Source organism: Bos javanicus, chromosome 5 (assembly GCF_032452875.1).
Source record: "Bos javanicus breed banteng chromosome 5, ARS-OSU_banteng_1.0, whole genome shotgun sequence".
Lineage (NCBI taxonomy): Eukaryota > Metazoa > Chordata > Mammalia > Artiodactyla > Bovidae > Bos > Bos javanicus.
The window spans coordinates 9655025-9681658 of record NC_083872.1 but is presented as its reverse complement, the minus strand read 5'-3'; the positions used below and the strand labels follow the sequence as shown (position 1 = coordinate 9681658).

The 26634-nt window shown below is 38.4% G+C and overlaps 1 protein-coding gene and 1 non-coding gene across 2 annotated transcripts in view; both read left to right on the top strand.

Annotated features, from left to right (window-relative positions):
* PAWR (pro-apoptotic WT1 regulator) overlaps nucleotides 1-26634 on the top strand; it is a 127622-nt gene that overhangs the window by 83382 nt on the left and 17606 nt on the right. Inside the window, exon 4 of the mRNA XM_061415616.1 lies at nucleotides 9139-9173. Coding sequence (XP_061271600.1) covers nucleotides 9139-9173 — 35 coding nt within the window. The remainder of the gene's footprint in view (nucleotides 1-9138; nucleotides 9174-26634) is intronic.
* On the top strand, nucleotides 16834-16969 carry LOC133248994 (small nucleolar RNA SNORA5). The gene has a single exon (XR_009736812.1). It is a non-coding gene; the product is annotated as a small nucleolar RNA SNORA5 (small nucleolar RNA).

Here is a 26634-nt window from a genome sequence, read left to right as displayed (position 1 = left end):
AGGTTAGAGTATTTTAAGTTTCTGTTTGGCTTTTTTCAAGTAATATGGAATAGTAGTAATAAAATATGAGCCTTTAAATTTTTTTCTTTCATTTTTACCTATAATTTTACACATTTTAACCATGTTTTTCCCTAGGTAGTCATGCCTAATCCTGTCAGTTTTTAAAGTAATATATTAAATCTCTGATTAAATAATACAGGATCAATGGAAAATATAAAAGATAGGAAAGTACCTTTCTTTTTGTATTTTTAAAATTGTTTATTAAATTTTAAACATTAGGCTTAATTAATTTAAAAGGAAACATATGTCACATGCTAAAAAATGCAAAAAGCATAGAAAGGAAAAAAATAGTAAAAAGTCTCTCTCACCTACCTGGTTACCTTCTTTGGAGGCGACTAGTGCTTTCTTTTGGAGAAGGAACTGGCAACCCACTCCAGTGTTCTTGCCTGGAGAATCCCAGGGACGGGGGAGCCTGATGGGCTGCTGTCTCTGGGGTCGCACAGAGTCGGACACGACTGAAGCGACTTAGCAGCAGCAGCAGCAGCAGCAGCAGCAGCAGCAGTGCTTTCTTTTCTTGTACATTCTTCTCAAGGCAGTGTGTGTGTATAATATACATATTCCTAATTTTAGGCGCACTCTTGCAGCTTGTTCTTTTCATTTAATATTGTGGAGAGACTTCTGCGATAGTACATAAAGAGCTTCCTTATTATCTTTTTTTGTAACCACAGAATATTCTGTTTTATAGATGTATCATAATTTTTCTGACTTGATCATTTAGTTGAAACATGTACGTTTTTGATGCTACAAACAATGTAGTGGTAAAAACCTTTCAATATGTAAGCAACTTACAGTCTTTTGTATATGTGTATATAAATCAGTAGGATAAAACCCTAGCACTGGAATCTCTGAGTGAAAAGGAATACATGTTTGTAATTTTGATGATATTGCCAAAATTCTCTTTGTAGGTGTTAGAGCATGAACATTTTTTTCATGTTATTCAAATCTCTTTATATATTATTTTCACTGGCATAGAATTTTTTTTTAATGTGAATAGTAGTTGACACAAATTTCCCATTAATAGGATTCCTCAGTGGTTAAACATTTTTGCTATTATAAGTACTACTGAAAGTAATATCTGTGTAAATTGAACTTGTTTTGAATTATTTTCTTTGGCCAGATTACCAGAGATAAACTTATTGGGTCAAAGGTCATAACAATTTTTAAAAATTATTTATTAGCTATCCCTCATGACTTGCGGGATTTTAGTTCCCCACCAGGGATTGAACTGGTTCTTCTTGCAGTGGAAGCACAAAATCCTAATTACTGGACCACCAGTGAAAGTGGAACTTGCTCAGTCGTGTCCAACTCTGCAACACCATGGACTATACAGTCCCTGGAATTCTCCAGGCCAGAATATTGCAGTGGGTAGCCTTTCCCTTCTCCAGGGGATCTTCCCAACCCAGGGATTGAACCCAGGTCTCCCGCATTGCAGGTGGATTCTTTACCAGCTGAATCACAAGGGACCCCCAGGGAATTCCCTATAATTCATATTTAAGACTAAAAATTTCTCAACATATTGCCTAAATTACTTATAAAGAAAAGTTTATCAGTTTATGTAATCAATAGCATTTTATGAGAGGGCATTTATGAATTTTATTTTACTTCTTTCTTTGATTCATTTATTGATTTTCCTCTTAAAACATTCTCAGGCTAACTGAAAAGTTACAAGTACTGTGTAGAGAATTTTTTTCCCCTTAAAATGTTTGAGACTAAGTTGCTAACTTGATGCCTTATTACCCCCAATACTTCCCTGTGTGTTTTCTGCAATGAAGATCTCCTGCATAACTGCAACATAGCTCTTCAAGATAGAAAATTAAAATTGACATTGACACATTTTTTTACCATCTAGTTTCTTCAGATACCATCAAGTCTCACCAATTGTCCCAATCATTTCCTAAATTATAGCAAAGGGTCTAGTTCAGAATCACATATTCTGTTTAGTTGCTGTATCTCCTTAGTTTCTAGTTTGAGCCATCTTTCTTTAGCTTTCTTAATCTTAACACTTTTTAAGATTATAGGTCATTTATTTTTGTCAAATGACCTTCAGTTTGGGTTATCTACTATTTACTTCTGATGAGATTCATGTTGTGTATATCACAGAACTGACGCCGTGTTTTTCTCAGTGTGTAGTCCATCAGGTGACACATGGTTTTAATGTGTTCCGTTGCTGCTGCTGATCACTTTGGTCATGTGATTAAGGTAGTGTTTGCCAGGCTTCCCTGCTGCTGCTTAATAAGTGCTTTGTGGCTAAGTCCTCTGAGCCATGTAGATGACTTTGTCTCCATCAAACTCTCTATTCTCTGCACCCATTTGTCATCTATTTATGTCTGTATATCTGTATCAACTCACTACTCGCCATTTTATCTGATGGGTTTTACCCATTTGTATTAGCTTGATTGCCACAAATTTGGTATCTTAAAACGCCACAAATTTGGTATCTTAAAACAACACAAGTTTATCAACTTACAGTGTTTTTAGTTGGCAGTCTCATTGAACTGGTAAAACTGTGGATCGAAATCAAAGGGTAAAATCAGGACTGCATTCCTTTTTGGATGCCATAGGAGAGAATCCATTTCCTTGCCTCTTCCAGCTCTTAGCAGCTACCTGAATTCCTTGTCCCTCTTCCTTCTTCAAAGTCAAAATTGTGACTTTTCTGCTTTGCTCTATTTCCCTCTGACTTTCTGCCTCTTTCTTCCACTTTGAGTGACCATTGTGATTACAATGGGCCCATTAGATAACGCAGTACAATCTCCCTATTTAAGGTCATTGATTAGCTACCTTAATTTCCCTTTGCTGTGTAACCTAATATGTTCGAAGGTTTTAGAAATTAAGATGTGAACATCTTTGAGGGTCATTAGTCTACCTTGTTGTTCAGTTGCTAAGTCGTGTCTGACTCCTTGCAGCCCCATGAACTGCAGCACGCCAGGCTTCCCTGTCTTTCACTATCTCCCTGAGTTTGCTCTACCACAGCATCACTGTTTGTTTATTTTAATATTCACAGTATCCCAGATTTGGCCCGTGGGAGCCCCTGTAACCTTTTGTATCGTTTGCTGCATCTCCGTCTTAGAATACTTCTTTGTTTTCTGGTGTAATAAGGTATTGCAGACTCATCTGGAGCTTTCTTACTCCAGCCTTGAAAGCAGCTGTGTCTCTAAGGAGCCCTGATTCCTTTTATTGAAAATGATAGTATGAAGCCAAGGTCTGGGCTGTAGTTGTGTTCATGTTGTTGAGGTGTCACCGTTCCTAGTCCCGCTCTATGTACAGACCTACTTTGTGTGTCTATATGCGCATACATACGTATGCATCTGTTTGCTGCTTACTTAGCTGTCTAGCTAGCTACATCTATTTATGCAGATATTAAAACTAATTTATACCAGTATGGCCAATTGTAATCTGATATCGCAAGGCTTAGTCTAGTATTTGTAACTCCCTTTTCTGACATTGGGTAACCTGTTTCACATTATTCTTAATATGTTTTCTTATTTATTCAGTTCCCCTGTATGTAACCTCTCTCCCATTGTCACTCCTTCCTCACGCTGATGCTTTCCTCACCGCAAATGGGTTCTGACGTCACACATTGGCTTTGCCTTCTGCATGAACACTCTTCACTTTCTTCAGGCTTGGCCATTCCCTTGTGAGGCTGCAGATACCCTCTTTCCCTGCTTGGTTCTGACTCCTCATAGCAGGTCACTCCCCCTGTGGGTCCCTTGCCACCTGCTTTGCTCCTGCCGTCCCGTGAGGGCTGCTCTTCCCTCAGGTCTTTCTTTGCCCTGCGCAGACTGAGACCTCATGCTGGATTACTCCTCCCGGGGGTGCCTTATCAACCTGACTGGGTTTTCACCCACTCAGGCCAGGCTACCACTCTGTGGATGCTCTCTTCATCCTATTTATTGTGGCTCTAGCACATCTCCCCTGCTCATTCCCTACAGAGATCCTCTCCACACCCTGCACAGGCTGTGAATTCTCCATGCCAGGCCGCCTCTTCGGGGGAATACCTTCTTTACCCTTATGGGCAAAACCCCCATTTTGGGCCACCCTCCTCCGTGGATGACCATCATGCCCTCACACTCTGTTTGGGGCTCTCAGTATCCCTTCATGGGGCTCCCTTTCTGACCTCTCCTCAGGCCTGATATCCTGACTTCCCTTTCCTGCATTGTCCACCTCTCATCGTTGTGCTCAGGCTCTGATTTCTTATACCAGGCCAAGTTCCCCCGCTGTATGTACATTATGTTCGGTTTTCTTATTTTCATTTTTAAGTTATTTTATCAGTTATACCTTATAGATGTTCCATTCTTCATTCATCTTCAACTTTGTATCTTTAGTATCAATACATTGTGTATACCAGTATAGGTATTTTAATTTACTCCCGAAAGTCGGTTAACGTGGTATACCATAGTCTTATTGGGGGCTCAAATAAATTTGAATAACTTGAGTATTATTTTACTATATTCTACTGGGCCTGAATTTGTCTAATCTTATTTCACATTTGCTTTTATATTTGTTCATACTTTACAAGTTGTGATCTCCCATTGCACCTGTAAAGACAAAGTTCGTGGGATTTCCTTATTGAGCATTGTAAGCTTGAATGAAGCAGAATGTTTTATTTAAACTTACATAAACCAATTTGCTTTGCCAACATTTTCTAAGCTCTACATAGATCTTTCTCCTTTCCTTTTGTAATATAAACCATCCCATTGCAAGGAAGATTATTTTAGGAAAAGTATATTTTAAATCAGTAGTATAATAGACTTTGGAGTTATTGAAGGTCTAATTACATCGTCTTTGAAACTTTAAAGACCAGTATAATCTTAAGATTTGTATTTTTTATAAGCAGTTTCAGTGATACTGAAAGTGTTTCTTCTCCCCCACCCCTACATTTAGACTAAAATTGTCAACTTTTTAACAGTTATAGTAATTGTTATCACTGTTTGCTCAGAAGTCTTTGTGGTCCCTGAAATACAGAGGCTTATAGTTATATTTGTATAGAATTGTGTATTAATACATAGAAGCGTCAAGCATTTTCCTCCTCAAAATTGTAAGGGACTGTTCAGTTCTGTTGCTCAGTCGTGTCCGACTCTGCGACCCCATGAATTGCAGCACACCAGGCCTCCCTGTCCATCACCAACTCCCGGAGTTCACTCAGACTCACGTCCATTGAGTCAGTGATGCCATCCAGCCATCTCATCCTCTGTCGTCCCCTTCTCCTCCTGCCCCCAATCCCTCCCAGCATCAGAGTCTTTTCCAGTGAGTCAACTCTTCTCATGAGGTGGCCAAAGTACTGGAGTTTCAGCTTTAGCATCATTCCTTCCAAAGAAATCCCAGGGCTGATCTCCTTCAGAATGGACTGGTTGGATCTCCTTGCAGTCCAAGGAGACTCTTGAGAGTCTTCAACACCACAGTTCAAAAGCATCAATTCTTCGGCACTCAGCCTTCTTCACAGTCCAACTCTCACATCCATACATGACCACTGGAAAAACCATAGCCTTGACTAGACGGACCTTTGTTGGCAAAGTAATGTCTCTGCTTTTGAATATGCTATCTAGGTTGGTCATAACTTTCCTTCTAAGGAGTAAATGTCACTGCACTATAGGTGTTGAATTTTTTTTCCCTTCTAATATTTCAGTTTTGTCTTTTTGTCAGGGTGTAAAGATGGCTTTAAACTCCCATCTCCTACATACCAGTTTTGAATACACTTGAGAAGCAGGCTGCCACCCCTCCCAATCTCTGCTGACACTAATGTAGTCTGTCTGATTTGAGGAACATTTGGTTGTTAAGCAATGAAATTTGGTTACCAGAGTCACTGTGAAATAATATTTAGCTACAAAATGTATAATCTAATAAAAACAGTTTTCAAATCTGGCCAGTAAGCAATAAGCTGAGGAGTGTTGGTCTGCTTTAGAATCTTAACTTGAATATAAGTTATATAGAAATAGACTTAAATCTGATTGTTAACGTATCTTGGACTTGAGCATGGAGTGGTTTGGTCAAGTATGTCTGAGTTTATAATTTTATCAGTTGTACAGAAAATACTGTAAAACTTGAGATATGTTTTAAGTGACTGTGTGCTCAGTCGCTCAGATATGTCTGACTCTTTGCAATCCCATGGACTATAGCCCGCCAGGCTCTGCTGCCCATGGAATTTTTCCAGGCAAGAATAATGAAATGGATTGCCATTTCCTACTCCAGAGGATCTTCCCTACCCAGGGATTGAACCCGCATCTCCTGCATTGGCAGGCGGATTCTTTACCACTGTGCCACCTGGGAAGTGCCTTTTAAGTGACTAGTTGTTTTTTAAAAAGCTGTAAGAAATGTAAAAAATTAGTAACATACAACTTCTTCTTATTAATAGTACATTTCAATGGTGCTTTTAAGTCATTTATAGGTAGGTCAGTGTAACAGTAGTATCATGCTACTTACTGTAGTGCAGTGTTGCTAAAAACATCCTGCATTTCACATTTCTGTACAGATTAAAATTCTAATCTAAATGTGTATTAGTCTCTAGTTCTACCATGTAAGGGGAAAATGCCTACATGAAGCCTCAAATATTTTTTATTGCCAGGTTTCCATACCATTACAGTCAATATATCAGCTACACACAAATCCGTAAATGTAACAGAGGCTCTTATCATTTAGCAGTTATGCTAATTTCATTGCAGTAAGAAGTAGTCTGGATAATCAGGCTGTGTCATTTTTTGAAATATTTCAGTTATAACCAAAATCAGAGAGGTGTTTATGTTTTGGACCTTACTGTGTCATTAGCATCTTTTCTAGTGCATATTTAATTTAGATGGACATCCTTTAAGGTCTGTGCCTAAAGTTTTAGTTCATATATAATAAGATTAGGGAATATTATGAAAGAAAACCTTGATAAAATATTAGTTGGAATACTGCTTATAAAACTTAAGGGGAAAAGTTGCATTTGAAATCATTACTTTGAGTGCATACACATAACTTTAGTATTTCTTTCTGCTTTATCTAAATACTAGGATTAAACATTTTAATCTAGTTACTGTGGTTTAAAAAATAGTTTTAAAAAACTAGATTTTATAAAGTATATTCTTTGTTATTCACTTAGAGCTATCATATTTTTGTAAATAGGAGCTCTGTTTTACATGTTTGGTGTTAGAGTACAAAGATTCATCTGTCTTATCTTTAGGGTCTCATAGTTTAATGACAGGTAGATAAGAAACTGTTTAAAGTTGACTTGCTAGGCTTTTGTTATTGTCCCTGCTATGAGATCAGTTGGTGCCCAGAGGAGGGTAAAATGTCTTTGAACCAACTGTCGGACCAAGGCTCCTCCAGGGGTGATCCTATTAAAGGGCCAGGCCCACACACATGGGCACTTCTTGTATCGTATCACCTGGTTACTTTCGAAAACTTTTTAATTCCAAGGTGGTGCTTTTTCTATAACTGTAGATTACCAGGGAAGTTATTTCTATAGGTTGTCAATATATATTTATTGCATACTGTTTATACTGAGGTTTTGGGGGAGAAAGAAAGGTGAGAGACCCCTGCTGCCCCTTTATCGCATTACTTAAAAATGCCATAAAGTCATATTTAAATAAGCCATGTAGGCTGTTGTGGTGTGTGCTGTGTGTGCTCAGTCGTGTCTAACTCTCTGTGACTCCATGGACTGGAGCCCACTAGGCTCCTCTGTCCATGGAATTTCCCAGGCAAGAATACTGGAGTGGGATGCCATTTGCTAGTAGGCTGCAGTAATGGGACTTTATTGATTTGGAGGAATTAAGTCAGATTCATTAAAGTTCTGCTCAGAAAATTCAGTAAAGATTCTTCCACATCCTAGGTTTTTTTAAAAAAAACCTTCACTGTTAATTTTAAATTATTCACCTGTTGTAAAAGAGTTTTGCTAATTGTTTTTATCACTTACATCATTTAATCCTCACAACAACCTGGTAAAGTAGACATTGTTTTTATTCCTATTTTAGAGATGAAGAAACTGAGACTAATGGAAGTTAAATAACTTACCACAGTCTCACAGCTACTGGGTAGCCTGTCTGGTTGGAACTTGAATCTAAGTCTTAGTCATAACTGTATGACTTTTCTATCTTGTTTTTCCACATTGATACATTCTTTACCATGTAGTATTTGCTGTTTTAGGCTAGAATCTGATCATCTTATGGGCTTCCCTAGTGGCTCACATGGTAAAGAATCTGCCTGCAATGCAGGAGATCAGGATTTGATCCCTGGGTCTGGAAGATGTCCTGCAGAAGGGAATGCCTACCCACTCCAGTATTCTTGCCTGGAAATTCCATGGACGGAGGAATCTGGTTGGCTGCAGTCCATGGGCTTGCAGAGTCAAAGACTTACTTATTTAAAAAATTTAAAAAAAAAAATTATAGGAGTATAGTTGATTTGTAATCTGTTAATTAAGACTTATCATTTAGTTTTGACTATGTGTTAGTTGCTCAGTCGTGTCCATCTCTTTGCTACCCCATGGATTGTAGTCCGCCAGGCTCCTCCATCAATTTGATTTTCCATGGGGTTGTGAAAGAGTCCATGGGGTTGTGAAAGAGTCGGACATGACTTAGCAACTAAATAGCAATAACAATAGTTTTCTCACCCCAGTGCTTAATATTAACTTACAGCTATCTTTTTTGGGGGGAGGTCTAGCTTAGAATCAGCATAAAAAATATTTTCTCACCTTTTATTTTTAGCTATTTTAAAAAATAAGCATTAATCATTATATGTCTGTGGTGAATTGTACCCCTCCCTCCTTTTTTTTTAAACTGAGGGCATAGAAAACACTAGAAGGGGGATATGTTGTGTTTTTTAATGCTCGACTTCCAAAAAGGTTTAGATTGGTTGATGAATGATAACCCTTTAAAATATTTTTCTAAGCTTTTAAAATGTTTCCAAATTAAAGATATAATCTTTAAACAGTGATTGGTTTTGTCTGAAAAATCAAATGTAGGATATTGTTTTGTTTGATTGGCAATGTGAATTTTTAAAAGTAATGGTAATTGTTCCAACATTCTCTATCAATTGTTTTATATAACCTGGAATTGTGTGTGCTTTTACACATACCCAAACTGATATGTTGTTATTTTTACTTTACAGGAGCCATCTAGAACAGTTTCAGGCAGATACAAAAGGTAAGAATCCTTAAGTTAAGACTAAGAACATATTGTAGACATATGTGTAATGTCAGAAACCTTAATTGTCCTCTTAAAAAGAAACTGCATTGTAGGCAGACCACAACTTATTCTCACATACTCTGCAGTCTGAAAACTGCACACAGCATGTATTTGTAAAGGTTTGATGAACTTAGCAAAAGAAACTTAGAGTCATTTTCACTTGTGTATTTAAACACTGAAAAGATAAGTATAAACCCTGTACTAGTCAGCTTGGAATGCCATAACAAAATGCCGTAGACAGGATGGCTAAAATAGAAATTTATTTTCTCACAGTTCTGGAGGCTGTGAAGTCCAAAATCAGTCAGAGTGCCAGCATGGTCTGGTTCTCATGAGGGTTCTCTTCCTGACTCTCAGAGAACTGCCTGCTCACTGTGACCTCATGTGATGGAGAGAGTGGGTAATTTGGTCCGATTCTGTTGGTGAAGGCCTGCCTGCCAGTTGCAGACTTAACAGCTCGCCACTGTGTCCTCACGTAGTGGGAGGGGCTAGAGAGCTCTGCGGTGGCAGTGCTCTTATACACGTGCAGAAGGGCTCCAACTTTGTGACCTAGGCACCTCCCGCAGCCTCACCTCCCAGTGCCCTTACGTTGGACATTAGGGTTTCAGAATAAGAATTTGGAGGGACGCAAGCATTCAAACCATAGCAAGTCCATAGTACCACCTATTCACAATTAAATAATGCTTTTTACCAGAAAATGTGTTTGAGTGTATGTGCTTATGTATAGGAGGAAGAATGTTTGAGTGTGTGTGCTTATGTATAGGAGGAAGATCAGAATTAAGTATGAGAAGTTGTTTAACAGAGATGGCTGAAGTAGTGGTGTCCTTCCCTGTTGAAGCCATAAAGTTGCAGAAGATGTGGTCATCATGCTTGTGCTAATAATTATAGTATAATGGTAAATCTTATCAAGTCTTATAATGTCCAGGGTACTTTATGGAGATCTCATTCAATTCTTGCAACAGTTATCTTATAAAGAAGGTACTGTTGGTAAAATATTTACTTTTACTTTGTAGGTGAGAGAAATGAGACAAAGAGGTAGAATGATTTCACTGTGGTTATAGAACTAGTCAGTATGAGTCCAGATTTGAACTCAGGCAACCTGACTCCAGCACCCACATGCCTGTGCAAGACCATCTACTTAGATTTATATGTATAAAACCTCTGTTTTCCTCTGTTTTATGTTAAGTTTAAAATATATGGTTAAAAGTTGTGGTTGTTATAGTGTATATAAATAAAATATTGATTAAGAAGAGCTGTTATTTTATTATTAAGTTATTAAATAGAAAAGATTTAAATGTTTACTAATAAAACAATGTTTAAGAAGGCTAAGGTTATCAAGGACTAAGTAAATCTGACATGCTTGCCACTGCTGCTGCTTTTTATTTTAATTTCTGAGTAATTTTGATATAGGTATAATGAAACCTGTGATTCCTTTCAACTTCTAACATGTAAGCATTTTTTGGTAATTTTTACTTAGCATGACTAGTTTAAACTGGAAAGAATCTTTTTTTGTTTACTAGCAAGCATTGTCAATCAAAAAGCTTTGATTTGGCCCATTTGCAGGCCACATTCTCAAACCAAAGTATTTTTATCAGTTTTTGTTTTGGGAAATAAAAATGAACTTCAGTAACTTACCACATTTGTTGTATCATTCATACACATTTAGTTCTTAAGTCAGTTCAGTTCAGTTCAGTCGCTCAGTCATGTCCGACTCTTTGCGACCCCATGAATCGCAGCACGCCAGGCCTCCCTATCCACCAACTCCTGGAGTTGACTCAGACTCATGTCCATCGAGTCAGTGATGCCATCCAGCCATCTCATCCTCTGTTGTCCTCTTCTCCTCCTGCCCTCAGTCCTTCCCAGCATCAGAGTCTTTTCCAATGAGTCAACTCTTCGCATGATACACCTTAAATTATAATTGGCACTTTTCAGATTTGCATTCTTTACTTAGGGTCATTAGGGGAATAATTTCCTTACAGATCTTCATCAAAAGCTTTATTTATCATTGATGATTTATTTACCATTTATCATTGTGTTAAATCAGGAAGACAATTGATTTCACAGGGTGTATGTTTTTATTTTTAAGCTTTTTAGACCATTATTTTACTTGTGACCTGTTCGTACACTTGTTGCTTCTTTTATTTTCATAGCCTAGAACATGTGGTTTGTTACGTTTCAACTCTTAAAGGTTTAGCTATGTTTAGTACTACTAAAAAAGTTTTTTTAAGTTACTAATTATTATTCACAAACTCATTGCGACTCAGACACAAGATAAAAAACAAACAAAATCTAGATCTGAACTTATCAATGCCTTATCTAGAGGAATTTGTTGTATTGTATATCAACAGTTAATTACATTCATTAACCTGTCAACAAGTTGCAACAAAGATTGGAGAATGTATATTTCTTGGAGAGGGTGTCTGCTGATTAATGGGGATGAAAAAAAGGAGGAATGGGCTAAAGGATGGATATTTGGCATTATATGTTAGAAAATATTTTCAGTAAACCAAATAACTTACACATATGGCTACACAAACTTAAAAAGTCATCAGAGGATATAGCCATCCACAAGATCAGTTTGTGTGTTCTTATAAATTATGAATTAAATATTAATTTTTTATTACAGTTATCAAGGATGCATTGAATTTGTTAAGCAGTGACTCTATGTAAATGAGAGGAGTAAATGACTCTTCTCATTTATGTAGAACATTTCTTAAATATTCACTGAACTCCTTTTTATAAAGCATGTTTAAATGGGGCTTCCCTGGTGATCTAGTGGTTGAGGCTTTGCGCTCCCAGTGCAGGTCCGATCCCTGATCAGGGAACTAGATCCCACGTGCCACAACTAAGAGTTTGTATGCTGCAGCTAAAGGCTCCGCATGCCACAGCAGAGGGTGCAGATCCCTGTGTGCTGCAAGTAAAACCCGACACAGCCAAGGACATAAATATTGTTTTAAAAAAAACAACTATGTTTCAATAACTTTGGAAAATTATTTGGGGGTGGGGGTCATAAAGTTTCTGAAACTTAAGGTTTAGGAAGGGTGGACCAGTGGTCATGTATTTGTGGGGGTTTTTTCTCCCCAATGTGTAATTTTCATAATAGAATGTTTCCTTAGTTAAGTTTATAGTTATCTCTTTAAGGTAATTTACTGTATTTAACATATAAGAAAAGAACATGTATGATAGCCCCTAACAGAAAAACTGACATTTGTAACAGTGAAATAGCATATATGCTGTAATATATTAATGGAAAGTTACAATATGGACATTAAACTGATGTTGTAGAAAACATTACCTATAAAAATTAATAATTATTGGAAAATTATTACCTATTTATATTAAACAAGTGGAGGGAGAGCATATAACAAAGGGTATGATAATAAAACAGTGTCTCATATAAAGTGTTCTAAACTTGAACTCTGTTGACAAGCTGCTAAATTTCTATGTAAAAGAATATCATGCTTATTTCGGAGAAGAGCTATATTTTTCACCAGATTTTCAAAGGGATCTGCAATCCAAAAAGGTTATGAACTACTACTAATTGATATATTGTGGAATTGTGGCTCAGCTGGTAAAGAATCCACCTGCAATACAGGAGACCTGGGTTCGATCCCTTGGTTGGGAAGATCCCCTGGAGAAGGGAAAGGCTACCCACTCCGGTAGTCTGACCTGGAGAATTCCATGGACTGTATAGTTCATGGGGTTGCAAAGAGTTGGACACAACTGAGCGACTTTCACTTTCATAACATCTGTTGTCTCTGGGTTATTGGGGTTACTGGAGAGATTGATCATGTTATCTGTTTCCCACAGTGAATGTGTACCGTAACTCTCATAGAGTCTGAGAAATGACTTTTGTATTCAATTGTTGCTCTGTTTATGTGTGTGTGTTTAAAGGGAGAGAGAAAGCCTACCCAGCGGGTGGGGCTATTTGGGACAGGGACTGCAGTGGTGGAGTACAGTCAGGCAGAGAGCATATTGAGAATGCGGAGGTCAGGCTGGTGCTTGTTGGTTATTTAATTAAGGATCTTACAGTTTATCCAGTACTCCTGAATATTTGATATCCTTTCTAAAAGGAGGATTTTACTCAGGAGTCTTGTGTTACTTCTAATTGTGAAACTTTAAAGTATCTTATTTTATTGTTGGCCCACACAAGGGCCAACAAGTTCCAAAGCAAGATATACCATGCAAATTCTCTAGCAACATAGGAACACAGCCCTGAGCTCCAATATACAGGCTGTCCAAAGTTACTACAAAACCATAGACATCGCATAACTCATTACTGGACACTTCATTGCACTCCAGAGAGAAGAAATCCAGCTCCACCCACCAGAACACCGACACAAGCTTCCCTAACCAAGAAACCTTGACAAGCCACCTGTACAAACCCACCCACAGTGAGGAAACTCCACAATAAAGAGAACTCCACAAACTGCCAGAATACAGAAAGGACACCCCAAACTCAGCAATATAAACAAGATGAAGAGACAGAGGAATATTCAGCAGGTAAAGGAACAGGATAAATGCCCACCAAACCAAACAAAAGAGGAAGAGATAGGGAATCTACCTGATAAAGAATTCCGAATAATGATAGTGAAAATGATCTAAAATCTTGAAATCAAAATGGAATCACAGATAAATAGCCTGGAGACAAAGATTGAGAAGATGCAGGAAAGGTTTAATAAGGACCTAGAAGAAATAAAAAAGAGTCAATATATAATGAATAATGCAATAAATGAGATCAAAATCACTCTGGAGGCAACAAATAGTAGAATAACAGAGGCAGAAGATAGGATTAGTGAATTAGAAGATAGAATGGTAGAAATAAATGAATCAGAGAGGAAAAAAGAAAAACGAATTAAAAGAAATGAGGACAATCTCAGAGACCTCCAGGACAATATTAAACGCTCCAACATTCGAATCATAGGAGTCCCAGAAGAAGACAAAAAGAAAGACCATGAGAAAATACTTGAGGAGGTAATAGTTGAAAACTTCCCTAAAATGGGGAAGGAAATAATCACCCAAGTCCAAGAAACCCAGAGAGTCCCAAACAGGATAAACCCAAGGCGAAACACCCCAAGACACATATTAATCAAATTAACAAAGATCAAACACAAAGAACAAATATTAAAAGCAGCAGGGGAAAACAACAAATATCACACAAAGGGATTCCCATAAGGATAACAGCTGATCTTTCAATAGAAACTCTTCAGGCCAGGAGGGAATGGCAAGACTCACTTAAAGTGATGAAAGAAAATAACCTACAGCCCAGATTACTGTACCCAGCAAGAATCTCATTCAAATATGAAGGAGAGATTAAAATATTGTATTTTAGTGTAAAATTCCTCTAGTTGTAATCTCATGGTGCTGCCAGTCTTGTCCTCATGGTAGTTGTAGAATAACAGTGTTTATCCCCCAGCACAACACCTTCTATTTTTCCCACAGAAGATATAAAAATTCCCAGAGGGAGAAAATTTTCAGTAAACAGTGGTGTTTATCCTTGATAATACTGTTTATTCTTTTTCCTTTTCTGAACATTTTAGTTAATAACTTTGTAACTAAGGGCAGAGGAGGATTCTTTTTGGAGGTGTATTAGTTAGAGATTTGTGTTAACATTCCTGAGTAGAACGTTGCAATCTTTTTGGAGTTAATAAAACAATCTTTTATTCTGGGTATTGTGCACTGTACATATCTAGCCCTGAAAATCGGTTAAAACATTTCTGTTTTTAAAATAAACAGAGCTAAATTTGGCAATAAGAGCTAGTAACACAATTATTCACAATTATGACAGTATTCTTTACAAACATAATACATAGTAGGGATAAATGACTGATTTTTTTTTTCAGTAATATTCCTTATTTTGAATTTGTATATTATCATTTGTATAAAGCAGTAAGAAGGATTTTTAATTAATAGGTTAAACTTTCTGAAATCTTATTTTAAGCTTGTATGTACATCAAGCAAATACAAACATATTAGGGTATATCCACATGTTTAGGTTTTTATTTGTAGTTGTCAGCATTGTAGTTTGTATTTGAATAATCATGTGGTTGATGCAGGTGTGTGGACTTATTTTAAGTGAAAAGAGGCCTTTAAAATGATTCTAGTTCTCTTTTATATATGCTGCAACTTAGGTGATAACCTTACTCTCTTGATTTTCTTTCTACCGCTCTGCTGGTATTTCCCAGTTTTATTTGTATTTCTTCCTTTCCTGTACTTATTCTTTATGTGTTGGTGTTACTCAGCACTTTGTCTTATTATTTTTGTTCTGTTTATTTGTACTAGAATTTTTTTTCACACTGATGACTTCAGTTATTATATTTACCTATGCTGATGATTCCAAATCATTAGCTCCATTCCTATATAACCGACAACTTTAAAATACCTGTTTTTAGATATCATAGAAGCATCTTAAACTCAGCATGTTCAAAAGCAAACTTGTGAAGCTTAGATTTCAGTGAAAGTGAATGTGATGTTGCTCAGTTGTGTCCGACTCTTTGTGACCCTATGGACTGTAGCCTACTAGGCTCCTCTGTCCATGGGATTTTCCAGGCAAGAGTACTGGAGTGGGCTGCCATTTCCTTCTGCAGGGGATTTTCCTGACCCAGGGATCGAGCCCAGGTCTCCTGCGTTGCAGGCAGACGCTTCACCATCTGAACCATCAGGGAAGCCCTAGATTTCAGTTCAGTTCAGTTCAGTTCAGTCGCTCAGTCGTGTCCGACTCTTTGCGACCCCATGAATTGCAGCACGCCAGGCCTCCCTGTCTATCCCCAACTCCCGGAGTTCACTTAAACTCGGGTCCATCGAGTTGGTGATGCATGCCATCCAGCCATCTCATCCTCTGTCGTTCCCTTTTCCTCCTGGCCCCAATCCCTCCCAGCATCAGGGTCTTTTCCGGTGAGTCAGCTCTTCGCGTGAGGCGGCCAAAGTACTGGAGTTTCAGTTTTGGCATCAGTCCTTCCAAAGAAATCCCAGGGCTGATCTCCTTTAGAATGGACCAATTGGATCTCCTTGCAGTCTAAGGGACTCTGAAGAGTCTTCTCCAACACCACAGTTCAAAAGCATCAATTCTTCAGTGCTCAGCTTTCTTCACAGTCCAACTCTCACATCCATACATGACCACTGGAAAAACGATAGCCTTGACTAGACGGACCTTTGTTGGCAAAGTAATGTCTCTGCTTTTGAATATGCTATCTAGGTTGGTCATAACTTTCCTTCCAAGGAGTAAGCGTCTTTTAATTTCATGACTGCAGTCACCATCTGCAGTGATTTTGGAGCCCCAAAAAATAGAGTCTGACACTGTTTCCACTGTTTCCCCATCTATTTGCCATGAAGTGACGGGACCAGATGCCATGATCTTCATTTTCTGAATGTTGAGCTTTAAGCCAACTTTTTCACTCTCCTCTTTCACCTTCATCAAGAGGCTTTTTACTTTACTTTCTGCCATAAGGGTGGTGTCATCTACACATCTGAGGTTATTGATATTTCTCCCAGCAATCATAAAATCAGATGTGTTTTTACAAATTAGAAAAAATTATTTTGATGCTTTGGATTTTCAAGTGAAAATTTTAAAAACTCTGTGAGGCATCTCTTTCTGTTTTAGCCATTAAAAATAAAAAATGCCCATAGTCAAGTAAAATTCAGCCCTGTTCCCGTGGTAGCAGGGGCTGGCCCGGATGACTGCCACAGCAAACTCTGCAGCTCATGGGCCCTGGGTCCCCTGCCCTGGGACCTGGGGATAAGTTTGGCTATGGACACGGTATGCCCGGTCTGGGGACTCGCTGGGGTGGGAGCAGAGGCAGGCCCTGCCCAGATGGGACATATGTTTAGTAAGCTCAGGCCTAGTTGCTGTCTCGCAGGGCCTGCACTGTATGGGACCCCTGGCCCACGGGCCATCAAGCTGACCCCTGCGGGAAAGAAAAATAAATAAATAAAAATAAAAAATGCATGCTCATCTTAGAACTGTACCTTCGAATCTTTATATTTCATAAGTTAAAATAAGTTCCTCAGAAGTAAAGAAGCATCTTCAAATTATACTTTCATTAAGAACATTATAGTCAATTTTTGTGAAAACAAAGAAAACTTACACCATAGTTAAAATGTACACTTAAAATTCTTTTCATCCCTTTATGTTCTACTTTTTGTGATACAGTAATAATATTTTACTAATACCATGTTCTAAATCATAGTATTTACATATATATTTGTATGATAAATTATATGAGTATATTATATATAATCACATATAGTATAAATCATAATATAAAATAGATAAATATACATACCAATGTGTATATAGTGAATAAATTTAGAAACCATTCATTGAAATTCTTCTTAAAATAGTTTTCAGTCTCCTGCTTGCTTTTCCAGTGTCATATCTTATCACTCCTATGTTTACATTTCACGCTTTAGCCATATTGGATTTTTCTGTTTCTCAATAGACCACATACTCTTTCATATTTGCACATTCTTATTCCTCTTTTAAGTCTTGAGTTTAAACATTCTTTTAATGCTGTTCAAAGTGTGGTCCTTGAACTGTTTGTTTCTAACCCATGACAAAGTAAGAATAAAACATAAAAGTAAATATTTAGAAGCCTGAATTTCATTTTGACATTGTTATCATCACACCCAGGTTCATGATAAGTGGACTCCTTTATGAACAGGATATTGACTAATTCAAGTACCATGGTACATATGTGTTTGTTGTGTTTTTTTTTAAACTTTTGCTCTAACTTTTTAGAGCAAAATTGAGGAAAAGGTACACAGGTTTCCCATCTAAACCTGTCCTCACACATGGATAGCCTCCTTCCTATAGGGAGACGTATTTGTTACAGTTGATGAACTTACACTGACACATCGTAACCAAAGTCCCTAGTTTATATGGTTCTCTCTTGGTGGTGTACCTTCTGTCAGATCAGATCAGTCGCTCAGTCGTGTCCAACTCTTTGCGACCCCATGAATTGCAGCACGCCAGGCCTCCCTGTCCATCACCAACTCCCGGAGTTCACTCAGACTCACGTCCATCGAGTCAGTGATGCCATCCAGCCGTCTCATCCTCTGTCGTCCCCTTCTCCTCCTGCCCCCAATCCCTCCCAGTATCAGAGTCTTTTCCAATGAGTCAACTCTTCGCATGAGGTGGCCAAAGTACTGGAGTTTCAGCTTTAGCATCATTTCTTCCAAAGAAATCCCAGGGCTGATCTCCTTCAGAATGGACTGATTGGATCTCCTTGCAGTCCAAGGGACCCTCAAGAGTCTTCTCCAACACTACAGTTCAATAGCATCAATTCTTCGGCACTCAGCCTTCTTCACAGTCCAACTCTCACATCCATACATGACCACAGGAAAAACCATAGCCTTGACTAGACAAACCTTTGTTGGCAAAGTAATGTCTCTGCTTTTGAATATTCTATCTAGGTTGGTCATAACTTTCCTTCCAAGGAGTAAGGGTCTTTTAATTTCATGCCTGCAGTCACCATCTGTAGTGATTTTGGAGCCCCCAAAAATAAAGTCTAACACTGTTTCCAGAAGTCGTGGGACCAGATGCCATGATCTTCGTTTTCTGAATGTTGAGCTTTAAGCCAACTTTTTCACTCTCCACTTTCACTTTCATCAAGAGGCTTTTGAGTTCCTCTTCACTTTCTGCCATAAGGGTGGTGTCATCTGCATATCTGAGGTGATTGATATTTCTCCAGCAATCTTGATTCCAGTTTGTGTTTCTTCGAGTCCAGCGTTTCTCATGATGTACTCTGCATAGAAGTTAAATAAGCAGGGTGACAATATACAGCCTTGACGGACTGCTCTTCCTATTTGGAACCAGTCTGTTGTTCCCTGTCCAGTTCTAACTTGCTTCCTGACTTGTATACAGGTTTCTCAAGAGGCAGGTCAGGTGGTCTGATATTCCCATCTCTTTCAGAATTTTCCACAGTTTATTGTGATCCACACAGTCAAAGGCTTTGGCATAGTCAAGAAAGCAGAAATATATGTTTTTCTGGAACTCTCTTGCTTTTTCAATGATCCAGTGGATGTTGGCAATTTGATCTCTGGTTCCTCTGCCTTTTCTAAAACCAGCTTGCACATCAGGAAGTTCACGGTTCACATATTGCTGAAGCCTGGCTTGGAGAATTTTGAGCATTACTTTACTAGTGTGTGAGATGAGTGCAATTGTGCGGTAGTTTGAGCATTCTTTGGCATTGCCTTTCTTTGGGATTGGAATGAAAACTGCCCTTTTCCAGTCCTGTGGCCACTGCTGAGTTTTCCAAATGTGCTGGCATATTGAGTGCAGCACTTTCACAGCATCATCTTTCAGGATTTGGAATAGTTCAACTGGAATTCCATCACCTCCACTAGCTTTGTTCGTAGTGATGCTTTCTAAAGCCCACTTGACTTCACATTCCAGGATGTCTCGCTCTAGGTGAGTGATCACACCATCGTGATTATCTGGGTGGTGAAGATCTTTGTTGTACAGTTCTTCTGTGTATTCTTGCCACCTCTTCTTAATATCTTCTGCTTCTGTTAGGTCCATACCATTTCTGTCCTTTATCGAGCCCATCTTTGCATGAAATGTTCCTTTGGTATCTCTGATTTTCTTGAAGAGATCCCTAGTCTTTCCTATTCTGTTGTTTTCCTCTATTTCTTTGCATTGATCGCTGAAGAAGCCTTTCTTATCTCTTCTTGCTATTCTTTGGAACTCTGCATTCAGATGTTTATATCTTTCCTTTTCTCCTTTGCTTTTCGCTTCTCTTCTTTTCACAGCTATTTGTAAGGCCTCCCCAGACAGCCATTTTGCTTTTTTGCATTTCTTTTCTATGGGAATAGTCTTGATCCCTGTCTCCTGTACAGTGTCACGAACCTCATTCCATAGTTCATCAGGTACTCTATCTATCAGATCTAGGCCCTTAAATCTATTTCTCATTTCCACTGTATAATCATAAGGGATTTGATTTAGGTCATACCTGAATGGTCTAGTGGTTTTCCCTACTTTCTTCAATCTAAGTCTGAATTTGGCAATAAGGAGTTCATGGTCTGAGCCACAGTCAGCTCCTGGTCTTGTTTTTGCTGACTGTATAGAGCTTCTCCATCTTTGGCTGCAAAGAATATAATCACTGATTTCAGTGTTGACCATCTGGTGATGTCCATGTATAGAGTCTTCTCTTGTGTTGTTGGAAGAGGGTGTTTGTTATGACCAGTGCATTTTCTTGGCAAAACTCTATTAGTCTTTGCCCTGCTTCATTCCGTATTCCAAGGCCAAATTTGCCTGTTACTACAGGTGTTTCTTCCTACTTTTGCATTCCAGTCCCGTATAATAAAAAGGACATCTTTTTTGGGTGTTAGTTCTAAAAGGTCTTGTAGGTATTCATAGAACCATTCAACTTCAGCTCCTTCAGCTTTACTGGTTGGGGCATAGACTTGGATTACTGTGATACTGAATGGTTTGCCTTGTAAATGAACAGAGATCATTCTGTCGTTTTTGAGATTGCATCCAAGTACTGCATTTTGAACTCTTTTGTTGACCATGATGGCCACTCCATTTCTTCTGAGGGATTCCTGCCTGCAGTAGTAGATATAATGGTCATCTGAGTTAAATTCACCCATTCCAGTCCATTTCAGTTAGCTGATTCCTAGAATGTCGACATTCACTCTTGCCATCTCTTGTTTGACCACTTCCAATTTACCTTGATTCATGGACCTGACATTCCAGGTTCCTATGGAATATTGCTCTTTACAGCATCAGACCTTGCTTCTATCACTAGTTACATCCACAGCTAGGTATTGTTTTTGCTTCAGCTCCATCCCTTCATTCTTTCTGGAGTTATTTCTCCACTGATCTCCAGTAGCATATTGGGCACCTACTGACCTGGGGAGTTCCTCTTTCAGTATCCTATCATTTTGCCTTTTCATACTGTTCATGGGGTTCTCAAGGCAAGAACACTGAAGTGGTTTGCCATTCCCTTCTCCAGTGGACCACATTCTGTCAGATCTCTCCACCATGACCTGCCCGTCTTGGGTGGCCCCACGGGCATGGCTTAGGTCATTGAGTTAGACAAGGCTGTGGTCCTAGTGTGATTAGATTGACTGTTTTCTGTGAGTATGGTTTCAGTGTGTTTGCCCTCTGATGCCCTCTTGCAACACCTACCGTCTTACTTGGGTTTCTCTTACCTTGGGCGTGGGGTATCTCTTCGCGGCTGCTCCAGCAAAGCACAGCCATTGCTCCTTACCTTGGACGAGGGGTATCTCCTCACCCCTGCCCTTCTTGACCTTCAATGTGGGATAGCTCCTCTAGGCCCTCCTGCGCCCATGCAGCCACGGCTCCTTGGATGTGGGATTGGTCTTCCTGGCCACCGCCCCTGGCCTCGGGCTTAGGGGCGTGGGGTAGCTCTTCCCGCCCATCGCTCCTGGCCTCGGGCTTAGGGGCATGGGGTAGCTCCTCCTGGCCACCGGCCCTGACCTCGGACGTGGGGTAACTCCTCTTGTCACCACCCCTGACCTCAGACGCTGGGTATCTCCTCTCGGCCGCCTGCCCGACCTCGGACGCAGGGTAGCTCCTCTCGGCCATTCCTGCGCCATCGCAGTGTGGTACTCTCGGCTGCTGCCCCTGACCTCAGACGTGGGGTGGTTCCTCTCGGCCGCGCTAATGTGTAATGCCATGTCTCCATCGCTATGTAAAATGATACTATGGTATGATACTGTGGTATCATTTTAGTTTCTGATCTTTTTATGCTCCATGTGCCTTTGCCACAGAGTCATATAATGGAAACCAAACAGTATATAGCCTTCTCAGCTTGGCTTCTTTCACTTAGTAATATACAATTTAAATTTCCTCCATATTGTTTCATGGTTTAATAGCCCATTTCTTTTTATGTGCTGAATAATATTCCATTTTCTGGATATACCACAGTTTATCCACTTACTTATTAAAGGGCAGTGTGATTGCTCTCAAGTTTTGGCAGTTATAAATAAAGCTTCTATAAACATCCATGCATAGGTTTGTGTGTAGACATATGTTTTCAGCTCCTTTAGATTCATACCAAGGAGCATGATCCATGGTAAGAGTATGTTTAGTTTTATAGGAAAACCACCAAAGTGTCTCAGAAGCAGCTGTACCAGTTTACATTCCAACCATCAGTGAATAAGAGTTAATGTTGCTCTATATCCTCACCAGTGTTGATCCTGATTTTAGCCATTTTAATGTGTGTGTAGCAGTATCTGATTTTAATTTGCATTTCCCTGATTACAGATGATATGGAAAATCTTCCTATATGCTATTTCGCCATCTGTATATCTTATTTTCTTATGAGGTGTCTATTAAGTTCTTTGGCTCATTTTTCAGTCTGGTGGTTTGTTATTGTTAAATTGTAGAATTATCTGTATATTTTGGATAATAGTTCTTTATCAGATATATCCTTTTGTAAATATTTTCTTCCAGGCTAGCTTGTCTTGTTCTTTTAACATTGTCTTTCACAGAGCAGAGATATTTAAAATTTTAATGAAGTTCAGCTATCAATCATGGCTTCCCAGGTGGCTCAGTGGTAAAGAATCTGCCTGCCAGTGCACGAGACGAAGGTTTGATCCCTGGGTCAGGAAGGTCTCCTGGAGAAGGAAAAGGCAACCCACTCCAGTATTCTTGCCTCGGAAATCCAATGGATAGAGGAGCCTGGTGGACTACAGTCCAAGGGGTTGCCAAAGAATCAGATACGACTTAGTGACTAAAGAGCAACAACTATCAACTATTTTTCATGGATTGTGCCTTTGATGTTTTACCTAAGAAGTCATCAGCATACCCAGAGTCTTCTGCATTTCTCCTATGTTAGTTGTCTTCTATGAGATTATATTTTAATAGTTTTGCATTTTTCATTTAAGTCTTGATCCATTTTGAGTTAACTTTTGTTAAGGGTATGAGTTCTTTGTTTTATTTTTCATTGCATGCACATGTCCAGTTGTTTTCCATTTGTTGAAAAGACAGTTTTGTTCCATTATATTGCCTGTACCCCTTGTCAAAGAGTTGTGGCTTATTTATGTGAGTCTCTTTCTGCTTCTGTTGCTGTTCCATTGCTCTGTTTGTCTCTTCTTTTACCAGTACTGCACTGTCATGATTACTATAGCTTCAAACTAAGTCTTAAGTTGGGTGGTGTTAGCCCGCCAACTTTGTTAATTAATATTGTGTTGCCTATTCTGGATCTGGCCTCTCCATGTAAACTTTAGAATTAGTTTGTCAGTACCAAAAAATAGCTTGTTAGGATTTTTTTTTTTTTTTTTTAGATTTTGAAACCAGTTTATTTAAGCTTCACAACAATGATGAAAAAGTAGAGACCAGTGGCAGTAGCAACAGATGGATGGTATAGGTGAGGGCTGAGCTTTAAGCCTTCCAGAATCACCAGGAATCAACTTTTATTTCCTATAAAGTTTCAACAGAAGAAACTTATACACCAAAAAACTCAGCTTCAAGAGATGTTCCCTTATGCAGAAATTCTGGAACCCCAGTTATGAAGATGGTTCCCACATTAATACCACAGGCTGAGTCTATTTTCCAGTGTTATGCATTTTCTTACTTTTTGTTTTTGAGTTAGTTTTCTGAGTTTAAGATTCACAGCAAAACTGCTAAGAAGGTACAGAAATTTGCCATATGCCCCTTGCCCACACAAATGTATACTGCTAAGTCACTTCAGTCGTGTCCGACTCTGTGCGACCCCATAGACGGCAGCCCACCAGGCTCCCCCGTCCCTGGGATTCTCCAGGCAAGAACACTGGAGTGGGTTGCCATTTCCTTCTCCAGCTTGTTAGGATTTTGATTGGGCTTGCATTGAGCCAAGAGATCGATGGGAAATCAAAGTTGGGAAGAAGTAGCACGTACCAATATTGACTCTTCCTGTCCACTAACTGGTTTCTCCATTTACTTAGTTCTTCTTTGGTGTCTTTCATCAGTTTTTGTTCTTTTCCTCATATAGATGTTATACATTTTGTCAGATTTATACAGAAGTATCTCATTTTGTAGAGAGCTAATGTAAATGTGTTGTTTTAAATTTCAAATCTCACTTGTTCATTTCTAGTGTGTAGGAAAGGGATTGACTTTTGTGTATTACCCTTATGTCTTGCAGACTAGCTATAATTACTTATTCATTTCAGGAATTTTTTTGTGTTGGTCCTTTCACATTTTCTCCATAGGTGATCATATCATCTGTGAACAAAGGCAGTTTTATCTCTTCCTTCCCCGTCTGTATACCTTTTATTTCCTTTTCTTGTCTTATTGTATTACCTAGACTTCCAGTAAGATACTGAAAAGGAGTTGGTGAAGGGAGACATTCTTGCCTTGTTGATCATAGCAGGACAGCTTTGAGTGTCTCACCACTAGGTATGATGTAGGTTTGTGTGTGTGTGTAGATATTCTTTATCAGGTTTAGGAAATTCCTTTCTGTGCTTAGTTGTACTTTTTTTTTTTTTTTTTAATCATATATAGATGTTATAGGCTCCTCCGTCCTTGGGATTTTCCAGGCATGAATACTGGAGTGGGTTGCCATTTCCTTCTCCAGGGGATCTTCCCGACCCAGGGATTGAACCTGGGTCTCCCGCATTGTAGGCAGACGCTTTACCGTCCAAGCTACCAGGGAAGCCATATAGATGTTAGATTTTGTCAAATGCTTTTTCTGTGTCTGTGTGACATGTGATCCTTCTTTAGCCTGTTACTGCAATAGATTACATAATTGTGTATATGTGTGTTTTTTTAAACAGAATCAGCCTTGAATAAATGCCATTTGATTTTTGGTGGATAATTTTTTTCTATACATTCTCAAATTCAATGTGCAAATATTTTGTTGAGGATTTTTGCATCAGTGTTCATGAGAGATCCTAATCTTTATTTTTTAGTTTTCTTATGGTATCTGTCTGATTTTGGTATTAGAGTAGTGCTGGCCTCATAAATTAAAATGTATTCCTGCTATTTTTACTTCCGAAAGAGATTTTAGTAACCTGTATAATTTCTTCCTTAGATTTTGGATGGATTCACTAGTGAACCCATCTGGGCCTGATACTTTCTATTTTGCAAAGTTATTAATTATTGATTTAATTTCTTTAATACATACCAGCCTATTGAAATTATTTGTTTCTTGTGTGAATTTTGGCAGATTGTAGCTTCCAAGCAATTGATCTGTTTCATCGAGGTTATCAAATTTGTGGTCAGAGTATTACTTTATTATTATTTGCATGTCCATGGAATCTTCAGTGATATCCCTCTTTCATTTCTGTTGGTAGTCTGTGTCCTCTCTTTTTCTTAGCTTGGCTATAGGCCTATTGGTTTTGTTGATATTTTTAAAGAAATAGTTACTGGTTCTTTGATTATTCTGTATTGGTTTCTTGTTTTCAGTTTCATTAATTTCTGCTCTAGTTCTTGTTATTCTTTTGTCTGCTTATTTTGGATTTAAAATGCTCTTTCTTTCCTAGTTTCCTAGGGTAGAAACTTAGAGTATTGATTTTAGATCTGTCTTTTCTAATACATGCGTTCAGTGTACACGTTCCTTTCTAAGCACTACTTTCACTGTATTCCACAGATGATAAGTTGTAAATTTTTTTTTGTTTTGTTCAAAATACTTTAAAATTTCTCTTGAGATTTCTTCTTTGACCCATGTGTTATTTAGAAGTGCATTGTTTAATCTCCATGTTATTCGGGAGTTGTCCAGTTATCTTTCTGTTATTAGTTCTGGTCTAATTCTATTGTGCTCTAAGACCAGGCACAATATGATTTCTAATCTTTTAAATTTGTGACGGTGGGTTTTATTACCCAGAGTTTGGTTTATCTTGGTCATCTTGCAAGCTAGTAAAGAATGTATATTCTGCTATGCCTGTGTTATTTTTATGTTGCTGCTGCTGCTGCTAAGTCAGTTCAGTCATGTCTGACTCTGTGCGACCCCATAGATGGCAGCCTACCAGGCCTCCCCGTCCCTGGGATTCTCCAGGCAAGAACACTGGAGTGGGTTGCCATTTCCTTCTCCAACATTTTTATGTTAGTCATTTGTAAACCAAAATGTGTAAGAATTGAAGAAAATGTGAAGATATATTTACCTTAGAAATCTTGTGTTAAATTTAATCAGACATATTCTTGTTCCATAAATAAAACAATTAAGAAGTAGACATATACTTAAAATAAGTAAAAGCTAAAAATCTTTTTTTATTCTTTTCAGTTTCTGCTTTTGTTAGTATTATCTAAATCTAAGAAGTAAATTTTACATTCTTTATTTTTAATTTTAATTTACTTAGGATAAAACAAACTTTACTAGACTTTTTAAAAGAAAAGATACATCTTTTTTGAATGTGACAGAAATAGTAGACCAAAGTATGATAATGATGGAAGTAATTTCAAAGAGATACAGACCAAAAGAATTTGTACTTGTTTTGTTGAGAAGAAGTATCCCTCCTATAGTGAGTTCAGTTTTTAGCC